Source organism: Phaethon aethereus (genome assembly GCF_964289735.1).
Source record: "Phaethon aethereus genome assembly, chromosome: 3".
NCBI classification, from domain to species: domain Eukaryota; kingdom Metazoa; phylum Chordata; class Aves; order Phaethontiformes; family Phaethontidae; genus Phaethon; species Phaethon aethereus.
This window is the reverse complement of record NC_138576.1, coordinates 69,864,387-69,889,391: the sequence shown is the minus strand read 5'-3', so window position 1 is coordinate 69,889,391 and position 25,005 is coordinate 69,864,387. Positions and strand designations below refer to the sequence as shown.

Sequence of the window (25,005 nt, the reverse complement as noted above, 5' to 3'; positions counted from 1 at the left end):
TCTGTAGTGACTACAAGTTTCTATGTTAATATATGTGATATATGACAGGAACCATGACAGGAACCACATAAAGATAATGGTCAAGCTCCAGGGAAATGACTTAGGGACTTCTCTTTTATCTTTATGTTCTTGACCGCCTGCAGACCACAGGGCTGGCCAGTAGAAACCTGGTGGTTTTATGAGTCCGTTCTTCTTTGGTTGTGAATAAATATATTCATATATACACATGCAAGTATGAAAACATAATCACTTGCTAGAAGCAGGATGTTCTCAAACTAATATAGAAAGCCAGTGAACTGATCTTTCCAAAATGCCATTTTCCTGATGTTTGCTGTGTTTTAAACCAGAAATACCACTTTCTAGAAAATTGGTAAATATATTGCTTAATGACTCTCTTAACTGTAACTCTGACTACTGACCTCTGACTACTGACCTCTTCCCAGCTCTGTATTTCTTGACCTATATGGTATTTCAGAATACAGTCTGACTTGCATAATGCCTGTGTAGCTCAGCTTGAATGTGAACAGGATGATTCTAGTGATGAAAGATAATGAAAATAAATGAAAATGCAACAAAGTTCTTTAGGACTGTCTGAGGATGACAGAAAACAGAATTTGGAGGCAAGTTAATTGTCTAAACTCATATAATACCACACATTGGACATCTTTCTAGGTAAGACGTGGCACTTCGGGGCATGATTTAGTGGGCATGGTGGTGTCGGGTTGACAGTTGGACTTGATCTTAAAGGTCTTTTCCAAACTTAATGATTCTATGATTCTAAGACACTGATGGTAGTACATATTTTTTTTTTTTCGCCTCACATGTTTTGGTGGGGTTTTTTTGTGTATGAAATTTTTGTTTGATTATAGATTTGCTCTTTCTGGGGAAAATTCACACTTCTTTCCTCAAAATGCTAAACAACACAAAGCAAACAAGCTACTGAGACCCCATCACATCAAACCTATGTTTCTAAAAGTACTTAGATATGCTTCAGAATATATATGTATAGTGGTTCCGACAGCTAAGTAGGGGTCTATTTCCAGAATCAGGCTTACTAATCAGAGGGAGAGCAAGAATCTGTAACCTGGTCCCAGACTTTTCTTCACGAGCTCTTTCTTCAGTTTTATCTTTAAGTTGTAGGTATTACTGTGTTTGTCCTTAATGTTGCACTTGGAACTATGGTACCTTTCTGCCCTCTCCCTCTGGTCACTGACCTTTCTGAGCACCATACGTTTGAGAGCTGTGCTTGTTCCTGCTGAAGTCGAGGGGATCAGCCCTAAGGAAGGGTTGAATAAAGGAAACTGCATAGGTCTGGCCAGTTCCTGCTAGCCATAAAATCGAATTTGCAGCTTTTACAAGCAAGAAGTCACACTTAGATAGGCCATGTGGTATATGTAGTTGTATGTCTTTTCATGGTGTTTTTCTTTGGCTCTGAAGTATTTTATGCAGGGAAGAACATCACTTTTAGTTGAGTTTACTGTAGCTTAGGTTCATGAATTATTGCGTGCCTTTTGTTTTGCAAGGGTTAAAATTTTTGAACTAAGGTGCCAACCTTATGTATGATTTACATCAGGAGCCTTTACATAATTGATATTAAGAAAAGTGCTTGAGGAATGCAGACAGTGTGCAGGTCTGTAAAGCTGTTATGAACACAACACAGTAGTAATTATTGCAGAAGGGTGGATACTCAATTATATACTTAGTGGAAGGAAAGATTACTAAAAAAATATTAATGGGAAGCTTTAGTGGAGTTTGGTAATTACTATGCGTACTGTTTAGTTACTTATAGTTATTATAAAGTAGTATGCACTTTATAAAGTAAACAAATGCACTCCGTATTTGAAAACTCAACTTGTTCTCCCAGTAGAAAACTTCATGAGTTTCATCAACTTCTGTAGCAGTATTGTGCATTAACTATATATGCAATGTATCTCAAGCTGCCTGACTTGAAAAAGGAAGGAATTTACGTGTTATGTTAAACATCCAGACCTCATCCTAGGTTTTCAAGCAGACTGCTCTCTCTGCTTCTGCATTTCAGGGTTCTTATGAAAGCTGTTGCAGAATAAAAACCCTGAATCTGGAACATTTGACAGAGAAACATGGAAATAATTTTCATGTTACCAATTTAAAAAGTGCTATGTCTTTAGACACATCTGTCAAATGTTGTTGCTAAAACAGTATTTTAAATATTGTTGAAACTTGTTAGATATGGTTTATATTTTCCCTGTTCGTCAGCAATCCTTTAGACTTTTGTAGTAATTTTTCCCTTTAACTCTCTTCTTCATCCAGCAAAGACAGGAGCACATCAGTTAGTTTTGTTCTCTGTCTAGTGATTCTCTTTCTGATTCTGGCTCTTGTGTCCTAGTATCATTTGTGAATACTTTAGGAGATGTTTCAGACCAAGTTTTGATGACAGTTATTTGAGATTTCAATGAGAAATTTTTAAGATTTATAAATATTTCTTTTTAATAGTAAGATATGACTTGGCTCAAGCCTTCTGCAGTAATGTCCTTTTAAAGTCACATTTTAGTCATCCTTTCTATGTATCACTTTTTATTGTGGTTGTTGGGGATTCCTCCTCCTTTTCCACCTCCAAAAAAAAAAAAATTTGTCTGGGGTGTGTCAGAATCCAGTGAGGGCCTCCCAGTGCTGGAGGGGTGACACCTGTACCCTCGTCTGCACGCTGGCAGGACATGGGACGAGACAGTGCCGTGGTGGTTGGAGGCTGTGAGGGATGAAGGAGTCATCCTCAAATTCATGAGGGCCCTTATGGAGGGGGTGCAGCATACAGGAGCTGCTGCCTGGCTTCTGCTGCCTGAGGCCCCTGCCCTGGCCCATGCGAAAGGACGGTGGTCACAGTGCAGCTCGGGAGTTTGTGCGACACAGAGGAGTATAATGGAACAGTAGATTTCAAATGCCATGAGTATCTACAACAAAGGGATTTTTTTTTTGCCGCACAAATTTGGTCTCTATGCACTAAAATATTCTGGCCTCTCCATTTGTGTGACCCACAGGTGTTAGTGTGCCTGTTCGGCGTGTTTCTTCCCTCTTGGACTACCCCCTGGTGAAGCTTTAGAGCATGCTGTATCTTTAGAGAGTGCATGTCAAGGAAAGATCACTTTGTCGCTTTTTGGTTTCTTTGTCTAAATTGTTCCAGGGAGCAAAATGAACCCTAGAATAAATAACAGAATCTACCATGTAGTGGAAGTTATTGGCAAGTTGTTAGCCAGCCAAAAAGAGTGGCAGTGCAACCCAGAGTCCTCTGAGAGCTTTGTGTTTGGAGCCTGCTTTTCCTTTCCAGGCAGCTCTGCTGGTACTGATGCCCTGGCTGATGCTGCTGTGCAGGCAAATGTTACGTCAAATGGCCTGCCCAGAATGACGGGATGTTTCTGTACCATCAGTACAGATGTTACTTCACAGTACAGTGCTTCTGTACCAGTACCAGTACTGGCAAAATGCAGCTATTTGTCTGTGCATTTGGAAGAGTCCCATGCCAGGAGCTGATGTGCATGTGATGCCACTGGCTTGACCTGGGAAACTTTGGTGGCTTCTGGACATGCCAGTGTCAGGTGCTTCTTGCTGTTAGCAGCATGAGTTGTGTGTTGCTTATTTCCGCACTGAAATAAATTCCATTCTTTTGGATCATACTCTTACCAGACACTTCAACAGCCAGCTTTCCAAGCCTTAATTCTATTTTGAAGAGTATTACTGTTCTTTCAAAATGTCTTAAATGTTTTCAGGTTGTGCCTAGCCTGCAAGTTTGCGAGCTCCTGCATCAGTCTGACATCTGAATCTCTTGCTATTTCTGTTGTTCTCTATTTCTTCTTAGAGATGGAATATTTGAAGGGAGAATTTTGTTTATGGTTTTTCCTTTGTATTTTAAAGGGAGCAAAGATAAGCTTTTAAGGCCGAGAATAAATGTAAGAAAAAAGTATGTTGTTGTTGCTTTTTTCTAGTGAAGGTGCCATGGAATGTGAAACATCACTTTTGTAACTTTTTTTTTTTAATACATAAGGAAGGCCTGAGAGGGAGTATTTTTTGTTTTTTAAATGAAACATTGTTATATTTTATCTAAACTTTTTTTGCTGAGGTTTTTTTGAAGTGCCAGAGAACTGAGCTTCCAGAGTCAGCTCTTAAGAGGTGCTGGTACTGAATATTGAAATTGTTGCTGTCCAGAGGTTTGGTTTACCCAATAAAAATCCCTTTATCTTCTTTCTGTGGCTTATGTTTTGTTTCACTGGCGTATGTGGTATCAACATTTTACTAGTTTCTGTAATTCACTCAGTGATTGCAAGAAAGCAAAATAGGGAAGTTGTGGAAGTCTGATGTCAAAAGTAAAGTTAGGAAAAAATTAAGTCTTCTCTATTTGTCACAGATGCAAAAATTTGAGACAAATGTGTTTTGATTTCCTGTGGGGCTTGTCTCTACTGAGGACTCCACGAGAGTTGTGCAAGTGGAAGTGTCCTTCCTTTTGCTTCAAAATGTCAGCGATATGAGAGATAATTTGTTTTCCATGCTTCTCACTGAGCTACTTGCCTCTTGAGGTTTATAAAGAGATTTCTGCTTCTTTCTTTCCTGCTCTATCATCCATTGCAGGCAGTTCAGTTTGTCCTTTTTATGCTTGGAGTTTTCAGATTTTTTTAAAGTGCTGAAATTTATAGGAATGTAAGATTCTAAAGTATTAGCTAACCTCTGAAAGTACCATATTGCTGTTGATCTGTGGTTTGAGAAGTAAATAAGACATTTGAGGATCATTCCTCATTCATGAGGCTAACCTTGCTCCTCATTAGGAAATACATACAAATTGCAGACTTGCTCATTGAGGAAGTGCTTTGTTTTTACTTTAAAGTAGCCAGTGACAAGTTTGAGCCATGTTATGGCTCAATATCTAAATGTTCAGTTTGTGCCCATTGAAGTCAGTTGTTGCAGAAATACACAAATCTAACATTAGCATCTGACCCTTTAATTTTATTTATTTATTTTTAAACAGCTAATTCTTACTTCACTAAAATATAAGTTTAATCCCTCTTGAAACTAACATCTGAAGTGTCTATATCAAATTGTGTTATCTTGCATAAAAAATTCTGATTCTGTCTGAAACTAGACTGTGCCAGTCTGGAAACAGAAACCATCCTTTTTTACACATTAAGAAAAGATGTATTATATTTAGTTTATGGCCAGAGAAATTATTACTTTTGCTCTTATTTTAGAATGGTGTAAAGTTTACATGAACCTGCATATTTCTTTACTTATTCTGAAACTGATGTGGCACCTGTAACACAGAATAAGAACATCACTAATGTCCACCTTGATTGGAAGGGTAGTTAGTGCCCTTGTTTCTTCCAGGGTGGTATGTGGAGAGGCTATGCATTTCTGTCCCATGAATTTTTAACTGCTGTGTTCTTACAGCATTTTAACCATACCGTTGTACTGTAGTTTTGTTTACTCAGCAAAATCAGCTGGGAAGCATTGCTGTAGGCTGTAGCAATCTGAAAATTTGATAAAGACTAGAAAACTAAGGTTTGCTGCCTTTCGTTGTGTTTTTCAGCTCCGGAAGAAAAGGATGCAATTAAAGGACAATATGAAAAACTCATGGATGCTTACGGCTGCTTAGGAGAGCTTCAGCTTAAATGTGGTAAGTGAACATCTGTATTACTGAGATTATAAAACGCCCAGACAATGCCAAATGACAACAACAAGTGGCTAAAGTTGTCTGTTTCCTTAACTTGTGAAAGCTAATTGCAGCTTGTGATGTTCAGTCTGGAAAAGATCTATTGCTTTTTTATGCTGTGCCAAAAGCATACTGCTAAGCGATAGTCTAAGGATTTTGGATTTTTTCTAACTTTTTTTTTGTCTAACATTCTTAGCTGCCTGAAGATAATTGGTCTTTTTTCTCCTTATCACATTTGTCCAAGGCAAATTATGATGTCTCACTTTTTTAAGGATCATGTTTAAGCAGTGGTTAATCATAGTCATCTGAGACTGTACTACATGTTCCCAGTCCTTGCTGTAATGCTCAATTGCCTTTAACGGGTAATTCATGTGGATAAGGATTTGCAAAAGCAGGCCTTTAACTTCAACTAGTATAGTAACGAGTATTTATTGTCATTGATGTAAATTTCTGTACAGTTTGGCAATCTGGATTTAGCAAAGGACTTGCTGTTACACTGCCTACAGGAATGTTAATGGAAATAGCATGCTTTAGGGAAAGAACTGCAGTCATTGATTTGAAGGTAATAGTACTTTACACACCAGACTTCAAATTCACTGATGAAGAAAGATGCATTAAAACAAAAAGCATTATATGACTTATTCCTATGGTCTTCTTACAGCAAGCTTTAATTTTGACTTGGTGGAATGACAAGACTGTTTTCCATATAACTTGATGCAGTGGTGTGAGTGCTGGTGTGTTTAGATCAGTGTATCTTTTTGTAGCCCACTTACCATTTTATGGCATGAGTAATACGACTTCCGATTGATCTGAAGAGGCAACTGCAATCTGAAAGATTTCTGTGTCATAATTTAAAACTGTAGGTCCATTTAGTCTTTTTAAATGAATGTGGGCTTTTTGTTTGTTTTTTTTCTTGTGGAGTTAATTAGGCATTTCTATGGAGATTAATATCAATTTGCTAATGTAATTAAAAATGGAGGGCTTGTGATTAGTTTTTCTTGGCACTTGGACCTGTTTTTCTTCATAGGAGTCTAATGAATCATGCTGTAATAGTAAAGGAATGTAGCTATTGAATTCAAGCTCTTCAAGTTACAGATGAGGGTAGTTTCTTGTACGTGAAGGGAACTAAATATATCTTATTCTAGTCTTTGTATTAAAAGGTGAATGATTTCAAATGGGGTATGTGATATTCCCAGCATTTTTTTTTCTCTTTTCTCCTTTTATTTCTGTGTTTCCCATGTCCTTACTTTTTTTTGAACAATACCTGCTTAACTTCAGTGCCCTTAAAGTGTGAGGTTTTTCCTCTCTGAGCTTTGTCACTGCACTTCTGTCTTGTTCTAGCATTCAATTACAAGTCCTGGTACAGGACTTCCTTTGGAAAGGATTGTTAAAAATTTTATTGGTAATTGGATTAAAAAGTTAACTACTAGAGGCAAACTTCTAATTGTGATTGAGTGAAAGTCGGGAGGGTCATGCTGTAATGGTAAGCAAACATTTTCTGCTGCTGAACATGTTTGAAAAAGCAAAGAAGATTGCATGCCAGCTCACCATTCAAGAGGTAGCCCATCTTTTTTTCCACCGTCTTGGTTAGATCTTCCATCTTACATATAAGTTCCATTCCTTTAACTATTGCTTACATAAAAGGTTAACACTAGAAAGGAATGCAATGTAACTTTTTTCTTTTTTTAAATAATGTATTCTAGCAGCTGCAAACAAGGGCATAATTGGCCAGCTCTTCGCTGAACATCAGTGATCACACAGACTTTGTTCAGGAGTATCACTATTTTTTTCTTACTACTGGAAACCTGTAGATCTATAAGTACTAAATTAACTGAAAATATTTGTGAAAGTACATTCCACTGGGATATTAAAAGAGTATATTTGTAGAGCAGGAGGAGAGACTTTTTTTCCAACACATGAAAGATGTCTCTGAGCACTGTAATTAATCTGTAAATATCTCTACTTAGGAATCCAAATAAATCACATTGTATGCCTGCCAAAGTAGATGCTTTTCACAAGAAAGTAGATGAAATATGTGAAACTGACTCACAAAGTTAGTGTTTCCCACCAGTAAGAACATTCACTCCTATGTATTTATGTCTGTTAACATGACTCACTAAGTTCTTCTGCTTTCTTTTGTGAGATGGATGGCAGCAGAATGAATTGTACAGTGTTTCTGAGCTGTATCTCAGCCAAGATTTTGCTGCTAAAGAAGATCTATCAAATACATCTTAAACTAAGTGTTAAAAGAGCTGGCTTTGCAGTGTTTGGTTTAGACACTGTGATGTCAGGAAGGGGTACATACATAAGGTAGTGTTTTGACACCATCACCACATAGGTTACTTAGTTTAATACAGTTACTGTATTTGAGGAGGCATTCTGAATTAATTTGACTGTGTATATACTCTTGCTGTTGCATATGTACAATGTGTAGTTGAAAGGAAGACGTTTCAGAGGCAAAAAGGACAACTAAGTACCTGTTTTCTATTCCTTTTGAAGATATCCTAATATGTAATTGTATTTAGAAGAGGGAGAAAGAGTATCTTTGAGACTAAAACTGTAGTTTGGAAAATCTGCTATAGATTTCCTGAGAGATTTTCAGATAGATGCTTAGAATCTGTTCCTCTGCTGTGTTCTGTTGCTAATTTTGAAGGCAAAAATACCTTGCAAATTGTTTTTCAGTGGACTATAAAGTGAAGTGGAGATATGTGTGGAATGGAGATGGAACAGGCTGAGAGAACATAAGGCATGACTGTGTTAGAATGGAGAAAGAGCAAAAACTGGAACGAATTCATTTTTAAAAGGAAAAGGCAGTCTTGAGTGAAATATTTACAGTTAAGAAGGACGAAATAAGAATTGAATACTGTCTCCCTTTTGCTGCAGCTCGTAATATGCAACTCTGAAGTCACTCCATGAACTGCAGGGGAAACAATTGCCTTGAGTCATGTAGACAGGTTAAATACAGATACTGCAGCTTATTATTGTAGGGTGTGACGTACCAGAACTGTGTTTCCTGTTCAACTTGGATTAAGGCAGTTGATTTCACAAGAGCTTTTGAAAAAATGGATGCAAGTTATTTTTGTCTTGTTCCTATGCCAAATATTCTCCATCCTCTGCCTCCCTTGTGCAACCTGATAAAAGGGCATTCAACACATACCACTGTGAGCAAAACATTTCTTACACTTCTTCGAAAGTGTTCTTTACAGATGGTTGTGGTGATTTATAGCTGTAATGGGGCAAAATAATGATCTTGATCATGATACATGAACATTTACACCCATGTATCTGATATCAAAATTTAGCCCGTAGGCTTTGAAAGATTTTTTTTTCCTTCAGTACTGTAGGTGGGTCTTGTTTTTTCATAGATGTGTTGCTGTAGAAAGCATGACACTTCACTTCTTGCTCTAAAATTATTTCAGAGATTTCTTTAAAACATTCCAGATTGAATTCTAGGGAGATGAGGGACATTTCCACAGGTGTGAGCATCAGTTGCAGTTCTTATGTTCCTAAATCACTTTCGTCTATGTGTAAAGTTTAGAAAGGCTAATATGAAGCAGGATTGCACATCAAACTACTTCTAAGAGCTTTAAAAAAAAAAAGTAAGTTGTTTTCCAAGGTGGGGAGCCTGCTGAATAGTCTGCAGCTGATGTGGCTGTTGGTACAAAGTGAAGTGTAAGAGTCAGACCTGGAGCCTTGGTTACTTCACAGGAAAAAGTTTTCCGTTTTTTGGGTTGCTTTTTATTGGCCTTAGTGCTGGCCCCATTCATCATGCACTTCGCAGCTGCAGCTGAGTATAACATGCTTTCTGCTACTGTACTGCACATGAAATCAGAGGAAAATTACCATAAATTTTCCACCCAGTGTACTTCCATTAATTACTTTTTTTGATAGAAACTTCAGGCTCCTGTTTCAAGAAATAAGACTGGAGTTTGGCCTGTCCCCTACTCCAGATACGCAGGGAGCTCCTGAGAGCGGGGATCCTCTGTAGACTGGTTGCAGCAGTAGTACTGGCGAGGCCACTGACTTTAGGGAATTGATTTAGTGTTAATTCTTCCTTTTGATCTTGAGGATGCACTGACAGCATTTTAAAACTTAGCTTCCTGACTTAGTTGAGCTTATACTGAAGTGGTGACTGCTCATTTCATGGCTGTAGTATTTTTTTCCCATGTTGCTGTTGATGTTCTGGACAGAAGAAACAAATACTTTGAATACTCTTCAGCTCCTTTCAAAGGTTGTAACCCCATAACACAATTCCTGATGCTGCTGCCAGGTGGATTTGACTGGACTACCTGATGTATTTTTGTTGTGATTTGTGTTGGTCTGGTACTTCAAGTGCTACCTGCATAAAAACAGTTTCACTGGAAACTTAAAAGGAGCAGTATTTTTAATACAATTACAGAATTGGAAATGGTAGTGAGCTGCAGTTTTCAAAAGTTAAGGCTACAGAGATTAATGGAATAGTCTCAACTGTTTTAAGGGGAAATACTTTCTAGTTTTAAGGAATGTCTGTATGTTTCGATTTGATCAGTTTCATTAAAGTTATGGTATTTTCACAGCTTGCTCAGCAAAACCAATTTAATTTAAAAAATCCTCTCTTTCTTGTGCCGTGGACTCACAAACCAACTACCGTAGGAAATTACATGTTGTGTTGATGGCAGGATTTTTTTTTATTTTGTTTTGTTTATTTTGTTTGGGATTTTCTGTGGGGATTTTTTTTCTTTTTTGGGGGAGACGGGGTAAGGGGTGGGTGTAGAAAACCAGGAATGCAACTTCCTGCATTTTTTTTTTTATATTTACAGGATAATAAAAATGAATTGTTGAAGAACTAAAAGAATTTTTCAGTAAATTCTTGTCAGCTAAAAATGTTATTTTCCTTGCAATGAATGAACAATTACCAAATAACTTAGTATCTGCAATTTTTAGAAATGGAGAAAGTTGATTTTAATTTTGCTTTGTATAAAAATTACTTGCTCCAGTAGCAGCATCCATCCTGATTGAGCAATTGAAGGAATTTCTGCCCTTAAATTTAAGTGCATTTAGGTACAGTTGTGGTTGATACAGGTGTTTTCATGTTAAGTATCTATTTTCTATGGGAAAGATTATGGCTTGTTAACATTTACATACCAGAAAAGAAACCACATTTACTTTTTAAAGTTTAAATTTAGAAGTGGACTGATTTTTTGCTTTAATATATCCATAATAATAATCAGACTTTCAGTGACCGGCAAGCATTTTTCCTGTGGCTGATAATGTGAGATTTCTGCCATATTAAGTACTATTTGGATATGTAGTGCCTTTGTTTTATTCCTTGGTATAGCATTTTCAATCTGACAAACTGCCTAAGTGAAAGCATGAGTGGAGGTAGTGAAGTTATAATTTCATCACAATCCAATGTCCAATGTAGTTATTGATGTAATTAAAAACATTGGCAGCCTGGGTTGAGGGAAAACAGTGTGAGAAAAAAGGTTTGGGATTGAAAGAAGATTCCCTGCCATAAAATGATGTTGCTGGCAAAGAAGGGAAGACGGGGAAAGCTGCATTTCACTGTGCGTAGTTGTATAGTTTAGTGCTGGGTAATTTCTTAAACCTTAGTAAAGACATGATTAAAAGATGAATAGCAGAGTAGTGTTTTGGTAGCATTAATTTTGCTGGGTGAAGTTCCAAAAGGGTGAAAGGCTGACAGTAGCCCTACCTCTGCTCAGGACCCTGTGGCTACATCTGTGTTGTGAATAAAAGTGGGGCAGGGCATAGGCTTGAGTGCTGTCAATAGGATGTTGTGATTAGCTTGCTCCCTGTCCCAAGAGTGGCATGTGCATCGGGCAAGGATCTTCCTCCCCCAGGCAGTGCAGTGATAGCCTATAGCTGATTCCCAGGAACACTGTCCAAATATCACCTGGGATGAAGGTGATACCACAGAACGGGGCTTGGGACTTTTTTCCAAGGTGCAGAGTCAGATCTGTGTTAAGCTGGGGCTGTGGAGATGTAGGGTTTCTGCATTCTGGCTGTTCTGTAGTGTATCCTGAGTGATTTAAGCAAATCAGAGAGGTTAGAGTTGATCTGAAGACCACCTCATCTCACAGAGCAGTCTAGGAGACACGGTGGCAAAGCAGGCTAGTGTTATTGTAGCTTAAATCTATTTCACAGAATCACTGAATCACTAGGTTGGAAAGGACCTTCAAGATCATCAAGTCCAATCATTAATCCAGCGCCACTGTGTCCCCTAAACCATGTCCTGAAGTGCCACATCCACACGTTTTTTGAACACTTCCAGAGATGGTGACTCCACCACCTCCCTGGGCAGCCTGTTCCAATGCCTGACCACTCTCTTGGTGAAGAAATTTTTCCTAATATCCAATCTAAACCTCCCTGGCGCAACTTGAGGCCATTTCCTCTCGTCCTATCACTAGTTACTTGGGAGAAGAGGCCAACACCCTCGTCGCCACAACCCCCTTTCAGGTAGTTGTAGAGAGCAGTAAGGTCTCCTCTCAGCCTCCTCTTCTCCAGACTAAACAACCTCAGTTCCCTCAGCTGCTCCTCATAAGACTTGTTCTCCAGACCCCTCACCAGCTTCGTTGCCCTTCTGGACACGCTCCAGCACCTCAACATCCTTCTTGTAGTGAGGGGCCCAACACTGAACACAGGATTCAAGGTGCGGCCTCACCAGTGCTGAGTACAGGGCCACCATCACTTCCCTACTCCTGCTGGCCACACTAGTTCTGATACAGGCCAGGACGCTGTTGGCCTTCTTGGCCACCTGGACACACTGCCAGCTCATATTCAGCCGGCTGTCAACCAGCACCCCCAGGTCCCTTTCCGCCGGGCAGCTCTCCAGCCACTCCTCCCCAAGCCTGTAGCGTTGCATGGGGTTGTTGTGGCCGAAGTGCAGGACCCTGCACTTGGCCTTATTAAACCTCATACAGTTGGCCTCTGCCTATCAATCCAGCCTGTCCAGATCCCTCTGCAGAGCTCTCCTACCCTCCAGCAGATCAACACTGCCACCCAGCTTGGTGTCATCTGCAAACTTACTGAGGGAGCACTTGATTCCCTCATCCAGATCATCAATAAAGATATTGAACAAGACTGGTCCCAGAACCGAGCCCTGGGGAACACCGCTTGTGACCGGCCGCCAGCTGGATTTAACGCCGTTCACCACAACAATTTTGTCGCTTTTTTCCTTTTTCTCCAATTTTCTGGTTTTTAAGTGTGAACTCCTTTGCCAGTCTGCCTCTGTTCAAATGCATTGGGAAAAGTGCATGAAGGGTGAAGGCAGCTTTGTAATTTGGAGTGCTGTAAAGAGACTTATTCTGTGTATATAGAATCATGGAAGGGTTTGCGTCGGAAGGGACCTTTAAAGATTATTTAGTCCAACCCCCCTGCCATGGGCAGGGATATCTTTCACTAGATCAGGTTGCTCAGAGCCTCATCCAGCCTGACCTTGAACACTTCCAGGGATGGGACATCCACAACTGCTCTGGGCAACATGTTCCAGTGTCTCACCATTCTCACTGTAAAACATTTCTTTCTAATGTTTCTAATCTAAACCTGCCCTCTTTCAGTTTAAAACCATCGCCCCTTGTCCTGTCACTACAGGCCCTGGTAAAAAGTATATTGAAAGGTTGCAATAAGGTCTCCCCAGAGCCATCTCTTCTCCAAGCCGAGCAACCCCAACTCTGTCATGTGGGATTACTGCACAGTGGCAGGAAAGAGTGTTACAGCTTTAGAAAGCCATCAATCTCCTGATGCTTCAGGGACAATGCAGTAGCTTCTGAGCTGTGATTACCATTTTTGAGCTCATTAGCTAGTGATTTGGGGGAGTAGGGATGCTGGACCTCTGCATGTGTAGTAATGTGTCTCCTATTTTGGGGGTGAGTGGTTATGTGGAGGAGGTAGTAAAAAGAGTCTAGAGTCTCTGCTAAAGGATAGCAAGTTTCTAGGTAAGGCAAAACTGTGCAGTTTTGGTTGGCTTTTCTGTCATGCTTTATTCCTACTCGTTGCCTTCTTAAATTAAAGAATTGTTTTGTTATTTTCCAGTTATTTTCCACCGGTGACAAGCTCGTCGAAGGACAGAACCACAGATAACAAGACCACTATTATTAAATTTTTGTTCTTTTTGGCTATTTTAATATTGACTTTCTCATTCAGTCTCTTCTGAACCATCTAGGAAAGTGTAAGGTCACTGAAGCCAATGAAGGTGCATGTATTCTTTGTCTCAGCATCCCAGCCAGACGGCTCTCAGAGTCTGTCACTACTGGTTTTCTGTCCCTGAAATTGACTGATAGTAAGGCATATTAATAGTGTTTCTATACATTGCTTCCAAATTCTCATGAGTGACAGTTACTTCAAACTGATCACTTTTGCATGGATTCAGCAAAGTTACAGAAGCTATTAGCTATCCTGAGAGACAGCTAACTCCTCCTAACCCCTTCTGGAGGCTGCAAGACAGTATTTAGTCAGGTATGAACTACCATGGTGATAACTGATGTATCTCCCACTCTTAATCCTTTATAATTATGCACACTTACATACAAAGGAGGAATCAACTGTCAGGTTTTATGTATTTCTAACCCTCCACTATGGTGTCATCTAGAAAAGTACAGAAGACGTACTTCTTAAAAACACTCAAGAAGGAGAACACAGCATACCCTTGTTACATAAAGAAATGTGGTGAACAGAGATTTTTAGTAAATACCACCTACACTGGCCTTTATGCAAAGCTGGAGTCAGCAGAACAGAATGAATAAGATCTAATCTCCCACCTTGTCCTGTCATTCCAGTCCTATGTGCCTACACAAATATTCTGGCCCTGCTGAAAACCACTTCTAACTCAAGTTTCTGTAGCCAGCCTGCGATCTGGAAGCAAGGACTCCCCTGCTGATGTTTCAGAAAAAACCTAGTTGTTGCTTGAGAGTTGGTCTGCATTTGGACAGTGGGCCACCGTGGACGGTTGAAGAGTGATTCTACAAAGTGTTCCCCTGTGCTGTCTGAAACCATACTATTCCAGATTGTCACTGTGCCCTTAGCTAATTAGCTTGCTCTTGGCAGGTCAGCTGTTGTTTCTGCTATGCTAGAGTGATAAATCTTGGCTCATTTCCACCTTTTCTTACTAACTGGAGTGAATAGGATGACACTGTCTCCATGAGAGGCCAATTTAAGTGAACCAAACAGTTTCTTCCTAGCAAAACCAGTGTTTTCAGAACAGTTGTTCTACTGTTTCTTAATTACTTGATCATTTCGGAGAGAATGAGCAGAGGTTGAAATCCTGCTGTGTATGAGAGATCTGATCACAGTGGTGTTCTCAAGCTTCAAAATTTATCTTTTAGTTTTGGAGCCCTGAAGTTCAGCTGCTTCATTTTCACACTTTGCTTCACAGCCATGAGAGCTGGAATTCTTTTTAGTGGTAATTGAGGTTGTCATCTAATCATGTACATCCTTTTGTGACATTAAAAGTACGATGTCAAGAATTGGTAATACTGAAACTTTCTGAATGGCTGAACACACCCAGCTTCATCTGAAGCCAGTAAGAAATCTGAATGCTTCGTATCTTTAAAATTTGGAAGTCAGTTGAAAAATCCATAGTGAGGAATACACTTTATCTCATAAATGACCAGTTTTTTACCTTTCCCTTCAATCAAATCCAGTGAAAACTATGTTCTCTAGGATGGTGAAATTTGATTTTTGAGTAGTGTCCCAACACCAAGCTCATTGCACTTCATAAAGTAAGTGGGAGAAACATTCTAATGTAGTAAAGGATGGGAATGTGTAAGTATTGTGGAATATTATGCAATTGCACTCACTCACCTGCAGTAAAAAAAAATTCATAAATGTAAATGAACACAGGCTGTGTGCTTGTCCTTTGTTTTCTTCTGAAGCAAATATACTGGCCTCTGCTGGGGCCGTGTCAGCATTGCATGTGACAAGACTGATGCAAAATGGCATAGCCTGTGTCCAACTGTAACCCTCTGTAACTATCTGTCACCTTCTAGGTAACACTCGGCTGCACTTTCTGGTCCTGGTGACAGGCTGTACATCGGTGGGAAAAATCCTGGACGCGGAAGTTTACAAAATTACTGCAACAGATTTCTGTCCTCTCCAGGAAGAAACAAAGGAAGAGGAACGTGTTACTACCTTGAAGAAAATACTGAGCTCTGGGATGTTCTATTTCTCCTGGCCTAATGCAGGCTCAAACTTTGACTTGACTGTGCGGGCTCAGCGGCAGGGTGATAACCACTATGGATCTGGTAACTCGTTTTTCTGGTTAGTACTGTGTGTTACACCAAAGTCTCCTGTCATCCCCACCTGCATCTTATTGGTCAGACTTTCTCAGAGGGAAATGAACATACGCATTTCAGGCACACCTCCTTTGTGTCTTTTTACAGGGCATGTAGCCTTAGTGTATTCATGGTAAACCTGGGTCAAACAAGTAACTTCTGTTTAATTAAAATTAATCTGATAGTGAAATGCAATTCTAATAACTGGATGTTTTATATTGTTAAGAAGGAGACACAAGATGTATTGCTCACACTACAGAAACATGTCTGTATATGTCATGAATAGTTTCCCCTCCAGTTCTTTTTAATAATTTGCTTTAAAAGTCACCTAATAGCAGCCTGCGTTTGAACTGTTCATAAAACCCATTGCTTGTGCTGAAGTATCTTCTGCTTCTTAAAAGTGTATGTGTTTAATGTTTTAATAGCATGCCCTAGTTTTTATGTTGAAAATATCAATATTAAATATGTTTGCAGCTTAGTGTAAATGTATGCTGCACAGAACGAATCTCCTGTGATACACTGCTCTGTACTTCTTGCTTTCTTGTGCTTACATAGCAAGGAAAAAGTATTTCTTGTTGTGGTAAGTACTAGTTGAGTGGAAAGGAAAACACACAAATGCTGGGTTTTGTCTTCCCTACAGAAGGATGGTGCACCCACTCTACAGTTGGTGCATCGTTGCTGTAGTTCAGTTTGTTTGCTTTACAAGTTCTGCCAAAGTGCTTGAATTCCTATATCCTAGTTTTTTTTCATTTTAAACAAAAAAGATAGTCACACAGGAAGCATAGCTGTACTGGAAATAAACGAGGGTTAGATGATTTAGGTGGAAAATAACTGGCAGGGTTACGTGTGGGTGTGCTGCTAGAATGTGTGATAAGTCTGGTGGCCCAAAGTAGGTGAATATTATTAAATAAGCAAAAAAGTTCATAATGGATGATAAATAACCATGAGAGAACAGTTCGTTCAGGCTAAATAACCTTTCTATCTATGACTGGTAAGGTGTAGTGTTTTGAGTGTAACTCAAAAGAGAGATATATAAAAACTTGCTTTCAACTGTGCTAATTATGCATCCCTCTCAAAAAAGCTCTCCCAGCATGTCAAATGAGCTATGTTCCAGTGTTGAAACGAAACAACCTTTAAAGCAACTCTTTTTACCTGTACTGTCTTTTGAAACTTTTGTTTTTGGAAGATAAGTATTTGAGCTTTCCTTCTTTGCTGCTTCTGGCTAATCTAGAAGTAGCCCTTGAAGAGGTTCCATTCTCCTGTATGTTGTAGAACAGGGATGAATGGCGACAACATCACATTTAGGGTAAAAAGATGTTCCAAAGAAAATTAATCGAGGCAAATATGTGATATGGGAGATTTCAGACCAAACAATATATTCTTGAGAAAAGTAAACAATGGGATAAATAGTTACATGATTAAAAGTTCCAGATGACCTTAGTTATAAGCAACACAAACTGCCTGTTAAATGAACTGCAACAACAAAAAAATTCTACTGGAATTTGTCTGAGTGAGGACTTCCTCTGTGAGCGGAGCTGGGAGAAGGAGGTGGAAGAGATATCAAAAATTGTTGTAGAGCTGCTTTTTCAGTTACATATTTGGTTCAAAAATGTAAGAATGACTTGTACCTTTTTCGGAGAAATGCTACACTCTAGAAGGACAATTTTTCAAGGGTTTTGTTGGATGTAATAACTCGTAGAGGTCTGCTGTTGAGCAATAAATGATCATAAAGGGGCCCTCATCTGTGACTAAAAGCACATTTTGAAAAATGAAATGATGAAAACCATTATAATAGAAGATAGTAGCATCATTGTTAAGTAGGCATAGTAGGTTTTTTGGGTTGTTGATCATAAAATAAATTGAAGGTTAAAGCAGACATTCCTCTTAATTTTAGTAGCACTTTTTGCAATATCCCCATTGACTTCTGGGCCCAGTTTCTGCTTGGAAAAATTTTCCTGGAAATCCTGGTGGATTTTAAAATGGCTCTTCATCCTGTAGTATGTGCTAAGGTCTGGGCAGTACTGTTCAAAAAGTAATTATCTTGACAGCACTGTAATTTATGAAAAAGATTACTAAATATAAATGTATTTCTGGAGCTGAAAGCGGTGACGTTTGCATCTGAATTTATAAGACAGAAGTACAGTATACAAGGACAGCACCTTGATGGTAGCTGTGCTATTAAAATTTGCCATGTTCTGTTCACTGTAGTATTTCGGAAGGATTTCTTCCTGATATTTCCTGTTTTTGGATAAAGAAAAGGTAGAACAGAAAAGGAGTCACAAAACCTTAATTGCTTAAATTAGTGATTGTTATGGGGTGGCACACATGCCTGTCTCTTATTTTCTTCAGTAATGTATCTGTATGTTGTTGAACCTTTCAGGAACCAGCTATTGCATATCCCCTTCAAACACTACCAGGTGAACTGCTCTGACTGGTTGCTGAAGGTGATCTGTGGTGTAGTGGACATTCGCACTGTTTATGCTTCCCACAAGAAGGCGAAAGCCTGCCTCATTTCTCGCATGAGCTGTGAGCAAGCTGGTGCCCGGTTTCACGTTCGAGGGGTCAATGATGATGGACATGTGTCTAACTTCGTTGAGACAGAGCAGGTAAGCGGATGTATCCAATAGCTTTGAATAATTCAGTCCACTCGAGTTTAATTGGGGCAGAGTTTCCAACAAGAATTAAAGGAGTTCAGCAAGTATTTTTTCCAAGAATATTTAAAATATTATTGCATGACAGGTCTATTTGTTCATGCCTGTTAAGCATTTCTTTGCAATCTGTTCTTTTTCTGTGTTTCTGACTTTTCCATGCACACAATTTTCACAAATACTTTTGACTTTTTTCCTGAATGTGGAGGTCTGGCCATTTGATATTGTCGTGAACTATAGACATGGGGTTTTTAAACCATTCAGAGAGCTCTGTGTGTTAATTCATGTGAAATCAACGTGTGTAACAATAAGTTTCTCAATTGCACAAAACTTGCTTAGAATTATCAGTCATGAGGCCCATGTATTAAGCAAAATAATGTTTTCAAATCTGTCCCAGAATAAATGGCACGCTTTTATACATTCTGCGTACATTTTAAAGCATATTTTTTCTAGAATTTATCATGTTTCCCATGCTATAGAATGTTGGAAAAGAACTAGTTTGAAAGTTTTTCTATAAAGTAATGGTCTCTACACTTCATTTCTCTTTCATTCATTTTAAGTATCCCTGTTAGTCCATACCACCAGGTTTTCTGGGCTAGCCATTGAAAGTCCTTTGCACAACAGTGGTATAACTATGTCTACAGTCATGTAAAAGAATTTGGTTAGTGATGCTGGTGATTTTCAGCAAAGACTGGAGCTGAGATTTGCTTTTGACTCTAAGGAAGTTACTTAGCATCATATAAAATCATGATCATGAATATTCGTATTCAAAGTTACTTTTGATGCAGTATTGGATTGAAGCCATCAGTTCTTTGTACAGTTGTTTTTTCAGCTATAAAAGAGGGTGATTATTAACTTCCTGCCTCACAAGACTTTTGCAGACCAGTGAGGACAACATTTGTAGAAGGTAGGTAGTATATGCCATGCTTTGGTGAAGAACTCTCAGTGCTCAAATACATCATTCTAGTTAAGAGGAAACTGCCCAGCAAAGGAACTGTGTTCACTGGGAGTCTTTGGCTAGTAAAGGAAATGGAGAAGAAACACCATCTTCTCAGAGCAAGGCAAATTCCAGCACAGCTCATTTTGGAAGAGACTTTGCTTTATATTCCCCTTTGCTTCATGGGGGATTCTCTCCAGTGAGAGGTGGTATGACACAGTTTTTATACATACATACATACTAAAAACCCTATTTCCAGCTGATGCAGAGACAAAATATATGAGTGAAATGCATTCAGCAGGCTCCCTTGATTGACACAGCCAAACAAAATAACAGAGCCAGCTGGTTTTATTGCATGTGGCTTAGCTTACTACCTTGAAAATGAACAAAAAGCAATGGACCCTGAAGAATGCGAAGTCTTCTGTGCCAGCTGAAATGAGTGCTTTCCTATTCAAGTATAATCACCTTTTCCTTTTTGAACAGAAGTAGTAATTACTAGCAGTCAGAACCATCATACAGAAATGGATGTCTCTATAAGCAGAATAGATGAATGGCTGGTAGTAGTTTTCAATAAAGGACAAGGATCTGCTTCTAAAATTTCATTGTTTTCACAGAATCACTAAGGTTGGAAAGGACCTTCAAGATCATCAAGTCCAATCATTAATCCAGCGCTACCATGTCCCCTAAACCATGTCCTGAAGCGTCACATCCACATGTTTTTTGAACTCTTCCAGAGATGGTGACTCCACCACCTCCCTGGGCAGCCTGTTTCAATGCTTGACCACCCTGTCGGTGAAGAAATTTTTCCTAATATCCAATCTAAACCTCCCTGGCGCAACTTGAGGCCATTTCCTCTTGTCCTATCACTAGTTACTTGGGAGAAGAGGCCAACACCCTCGTCGCCACAACCCCCTTTCAGGTAGTTGTAGAGAGCAGTCTTCAGCCTCCTCTTCTCCAGACTAAACAACCTCAGTTCCCTCAGCCGCTCCTCATAAGACTTGTTCTCCAGACCCCTCACCAGCTTCGTTGCCCTTCTCTGGACACGCTCCAGCACCTCAGCATCCTTCTTGTAGCGAGGAGCCCAAAACTGAACACAGGATTCAAGGTGCGGCCTCACCAGTTGCGAGTACAGGGCCACGATCACTTCCCTACTCCTGCTGGCCACACTAGTTCTGATACAGGCCAGGATGCTGTTGGCCTTCTTGGCCACCTGGACACACTGCCGGCTCATATTCAGCCGTCTGTCAGCCAGCACCCCCAGATCCCTTTCCGCCGGGCAGCTCTCCAGCCACTCTTCCCCAAGCCTGTAGTGTTGCATGGGGTTGTTGTGGCCGAAGTGCAGGACCCTGCACTTGGCCTTATTAAACCTCATACAGTTGACCTCTGCCTATCAATCCAGCCTGTCCAGATCCCTCTGCAGAGCCCTCCTGTCCTCCAGCAGATCAACACTGCCACCCAGCTTGGTGTCATCTGCAAACTTACTGAGGGAGCACTCGATCCCCTCATTCAGATCATCAATAAAGATATTGAATGTGACCGGCCCCAGAACTGAGCCCTGGGGAACACCGCTTGTGACCAGCCACCAGCTGGATTTAATGCCATTCACCACAACTCTCTGGCTCGGCCATCCAGCCAGTTCCTCACCCAGCGAAGAGTAAACCTGTCTAAGACATGAGCCGCCAGTTTCTCCAGGAGAATGCTGTGGGAGACGCTGTCAAAGGCTTTACTAAAGTCCAGGTAGACAATGTCCACAGTCTTTCCCTCATCCACTAGGCGTGTCACCTGATCATAGAAGGAGATCAGGTTGGTCAAGCAGGACCTGCCTTTCATGAACCCATGCTGGCTGGGCCTGATCCCTTGGTTGTCCTGCACATGCCCTGTGAGCACTCTCAAGACGAACTGCTCCATGATCTTCCCCAATACGGAGGTCAGGCTGACAGGACTGTAGTTCCCAGGATCCTCCTTCCGGCCTTTCTTGTAGATGGGCGTCACATTGGCAAGCCTCCAGTCTTCTGGGACCTCCCCTGTTAACCAGGACTGCTGATAAATGAGGGAGAGTGGCTTGGCAAGCTCCTCTGCCAGCTCTCTCAGTACTCTCGGGTGGATCCCATCAGGCCCCATAGACTTGTGGGTGTCCAGGTAGCTTAACAGGTCCTTAACTGCTTCCTCCTGGATTATGGGCGGGTTATTGTGCTCTCCATCCCCATCTTCCAGCTCAGGGGGCTGAATACCCTGCGGATGCCTGGACTGGCTATTAAAGACTGAGGCAAAGAAGTCGTTAAGTACCTCAGCCTTGTCCTCGTCCTTGGAGACAAGGTTCCCCGCCATATCCAGTAAGGGATGGAGATTCTCCTTGCCTCTCTTTTTGTTGTTTATATATTTGTAGAAGCATTTTTTATTATCCTTTACATCTGTGGCCAGACTGAGCTCTATCTGGGCTTTTGCCGTTCTAATTTTGTCCTGCTTGACCTAACGAGATCCTTGTACTCTTCATGAGTTGCCTGCCCCTTCTTCCAGAGGCGATAAACTCTCCTCTTTTCCCTGAGTCCCAGCAAAATCTTCCTGTTCAGTCAGGCCGGTCACCTTCCCCGCCAGCTCGTCTTATGGCACATGGGGAGCATCTGCTCCTGTGCCTTTAAGATTTCCTTCTTGAAGACTGTCCAGCCTTCCTGGACCCCTTTGTCCTTCAGGACTGTCTCCCAAGGGACTCTCTCAACCAGTGACCTAAACAGGCCAAAGTCTGCCCTCCAGAAGTCCATGGTAGCAGTTTTGCTGACCCCTCTCCTTACTTCGCTCACAATTGAGAATTCTATCATGTCATGGTCACTAAGCCCAAGACAGCCTCCGACTATCACATCTCTCACCAGTCCTTCTCTGTTTGTAAACAGCAGGTCCAGCAAGGCACCTCCCCTGGTGGGCTCACTCACCAGCTGTGTCAGGAAGTTCTCCTCCACACACTCCGGGAACCTCCCAGATTGTTTCTTCTCTGCCATGTTATACTTCCAGCAGATGTCCGATAGATTGAAGTCCCCCACAAGAACAAGGGCCAGCGAATGCAAGACTTCTGCCAGTCACTTACAGAATGTCTCGTCTGTCTCTTTGTCCTTGTTGGGTGGTCTGTAGCAGACTCCCAGCAAGATATCTGCCTCATTGGCCTTCCCCCTCATCCTTACCCATAAGCATTCTACTTGGTCTTCACAATCGTTGATTTCTATACAATCAAAACACTCCCTAACATACAGAGCCACCCCACCACCTCTCCTTCCCTGCCTATCCGTTTGGAAGAGCTTATAGCCATCCATTGCAGCACTCCAGTCATGAGAAGCATCCCACCATGTTTCTGTGATGGCAACTACGTCATAGCTGTCCCGCTGCACAATGGCTTCCAGCTCCTCCTGTTTGGTACCCATGCTGCATGCATCGGTGTAGATGTAGATGTTTTCAGTGTCTTCTGGGCAGTTCTGCAAAACTGTATGTAGCGTAGATTGTTTTTATATGTGTATGTATGTGTGCCCATACAATGAAAGTAGATTGCTTAGGTGATGCTCATAAGGGAAGGCTGGTGAGACATCTCTGTAAGACACAGTGACTGTAGCATAGAGATATTTAAGCTATCTGTGTCGTGACTTGTTCCGGAAGAGTTATAGCTGTATCGTTGTAGGAGTGTGTCTGACTGCTGAGGGTGGCAACACCCCTCAAAAGTGCCCATATTTTATCACCAGTGTTTCCTTGTGGCATTGTGTGAGTGTAGTGGCTCACACTCAGTGCTGTCCTTTCTGTTATCCCACTGCACGAGGCAGGCTTGCCTTCAGGGACCTGTTTGGCCAAAATCTAGCCATGTTTGGGCACTTGCAAAGTCTCCTCTAAGATGTTGCCTTGATGGTACAGCTTTAAGCACTTCACCTAGTTCTGCCTAGGGACATGTGTAGAGCTGCCTTAGACTCGGCAGTGCTGCATTGCTCAGCAGAAGTCCCAGAGGAGTTGCAGACTGGTATTCCCCAGTCTGCTGGTGAGGTTTAATCCCCAAGAGGTGCTCGAAACATGCAAAATATTACACGAGTGACTTTCTGCCTAGTGGTCGGAGTTCTCTTTGGGGATGTGGGTGGCTTTTTGCTCATGTCCCTCCTTTTCCTGGTTTGCCTGAATTTTCAGTAGGCTGGCCTGGCAGCTTTCCACTTAGTGTTCAGGCTTCCACAAATTCTGCTTGTTGGATGCCAGACTCTTCCTCTGCAGTGCTTGGGTCTCTAATGTCAGCCTCTGAATTCTCTGCTAATAATTATCTTTTGTGCCTCTGCTCCAAAGCAACTGCAAGTCAAATCCTGCAGCATCTACATCTTTCTAGAAAGTCTGTCAGTGCATTGGGAAATGCAGATAAGTCTGCTCACGAAAAAGTGGAATTTTTCCCTGGAACTTGGGAACAGAAAAAGGGACATAAGCCATTTTAAGTTATAACTTGGTACAGTCTGCTACTTCAGTTGAGTGTCTTCTTATGAGCATTAGTGCAAAGTATGTTCCTCAGGATTTGAAGAATGTTCTCTTGCTGAAATGCAGAGGAAAGAAAATATTAGAAAGGATTGTCAGCTTTTTTTCAGATCAGTCTCATATTTGCAGCACTGCACTTAGCAGTTGTTGAATTATGGGAAATACTTCAGCTGTCCTGGCCACTAGTTGGGTCAGAAGTATCTCATTCTATTTAATTATATTCCTGGAGTACATTATGTTGCAAATGATTAGCATGAAAAATAAGATGGCCCTGGCACCCCAGCAGAAAACCTGAGGATTGGCTCAGTACTTGGTTGCTAATGCTTCCCTTAGTTGGGGCTGGGTCAGGCTGTTCACAGGAACTGCTGTGCTTTGCTCCCCTTCAGACAGGGGCTGCCATGAAATGAGAGGACTGAAGGTTTTTGAGTGTTTTGCAGTTGGGTAAGCAAAAGCGTGAGAGTGAAATGGTTATAGGGTGAAAGGCTTGAGTAGGTTGAAAATTATGACAAGGGTTTGCAGTTTTAAAGGATTGTGTGTTTTCGTTCGGTTTCTGTTTTTAAAGGAGAAAAGAAGGTTGCTGTTGCTCATGGTGATAAACACTAGTTTTACCAAGCGGCGTGTCCTAACAAAGTGAAGTTGGGCTAACCACTGGGATGCCTGAGATCCAGTTCAGACTGGCATCCGCTTACCATTAGGAAGGAAGAGTCCTAGAATAAACTCTCTCCTGCTTCATAGTAGACTACTGAGTAATCGGCTATGAGGTAATATCTTGGCTGAATAACATTTTGTTTCCATTTGCTGCAGCCTGTACAGTATAATGGCATGCTGGCTGTGTGCTTTCATGGATAAATAGCATCCTAGGATTCTGAAAAGCCGGGACTTTTCCCCCCTTCATAGGAATTACTTCTAATATTTTTCTGTTTTTAGAAGAGGGAGAAACAATTAGTCTTATCTCCAGGCAGCTCTTTTATACATAGACGGTATGCTTTTGTCTCCCAC

The 25,005-nt window shown here is 40.9% G+C and overlaps 1 protein-coding gene across 1 annotated transcript in view; it reads left to right on the top strand.

Moving 5' to 3' along the window:
- SYNJ2 (synaptojanin 2) overlaps positions 1 to 25,005 on the top strand; it is a gene marked incomplete at its 3' end in the record, with an annotated part of 73,135 nt that overhangs the window by 4,949 nt on the left and 43,181 nt on the right. The window contains exons 2-4 of the mRNA XM_081997275.1: positions 5,549 to 5,635; positions 15,655 to 15,925; positions 18,320 to 18,545. Of these exons, the coding sequence (XP_081853401.1) occupies positions 5,549 to 5,635; positions 15,655 to 15,925; positions 18,320 to 18,545 (584 nt within the window). The remainder of the gene's footprint in view (positions 1 to 5,548; positions 5,636 to 15,654; positions 15,926 to 18,319; positions 18,546 to 25,005) is intronic.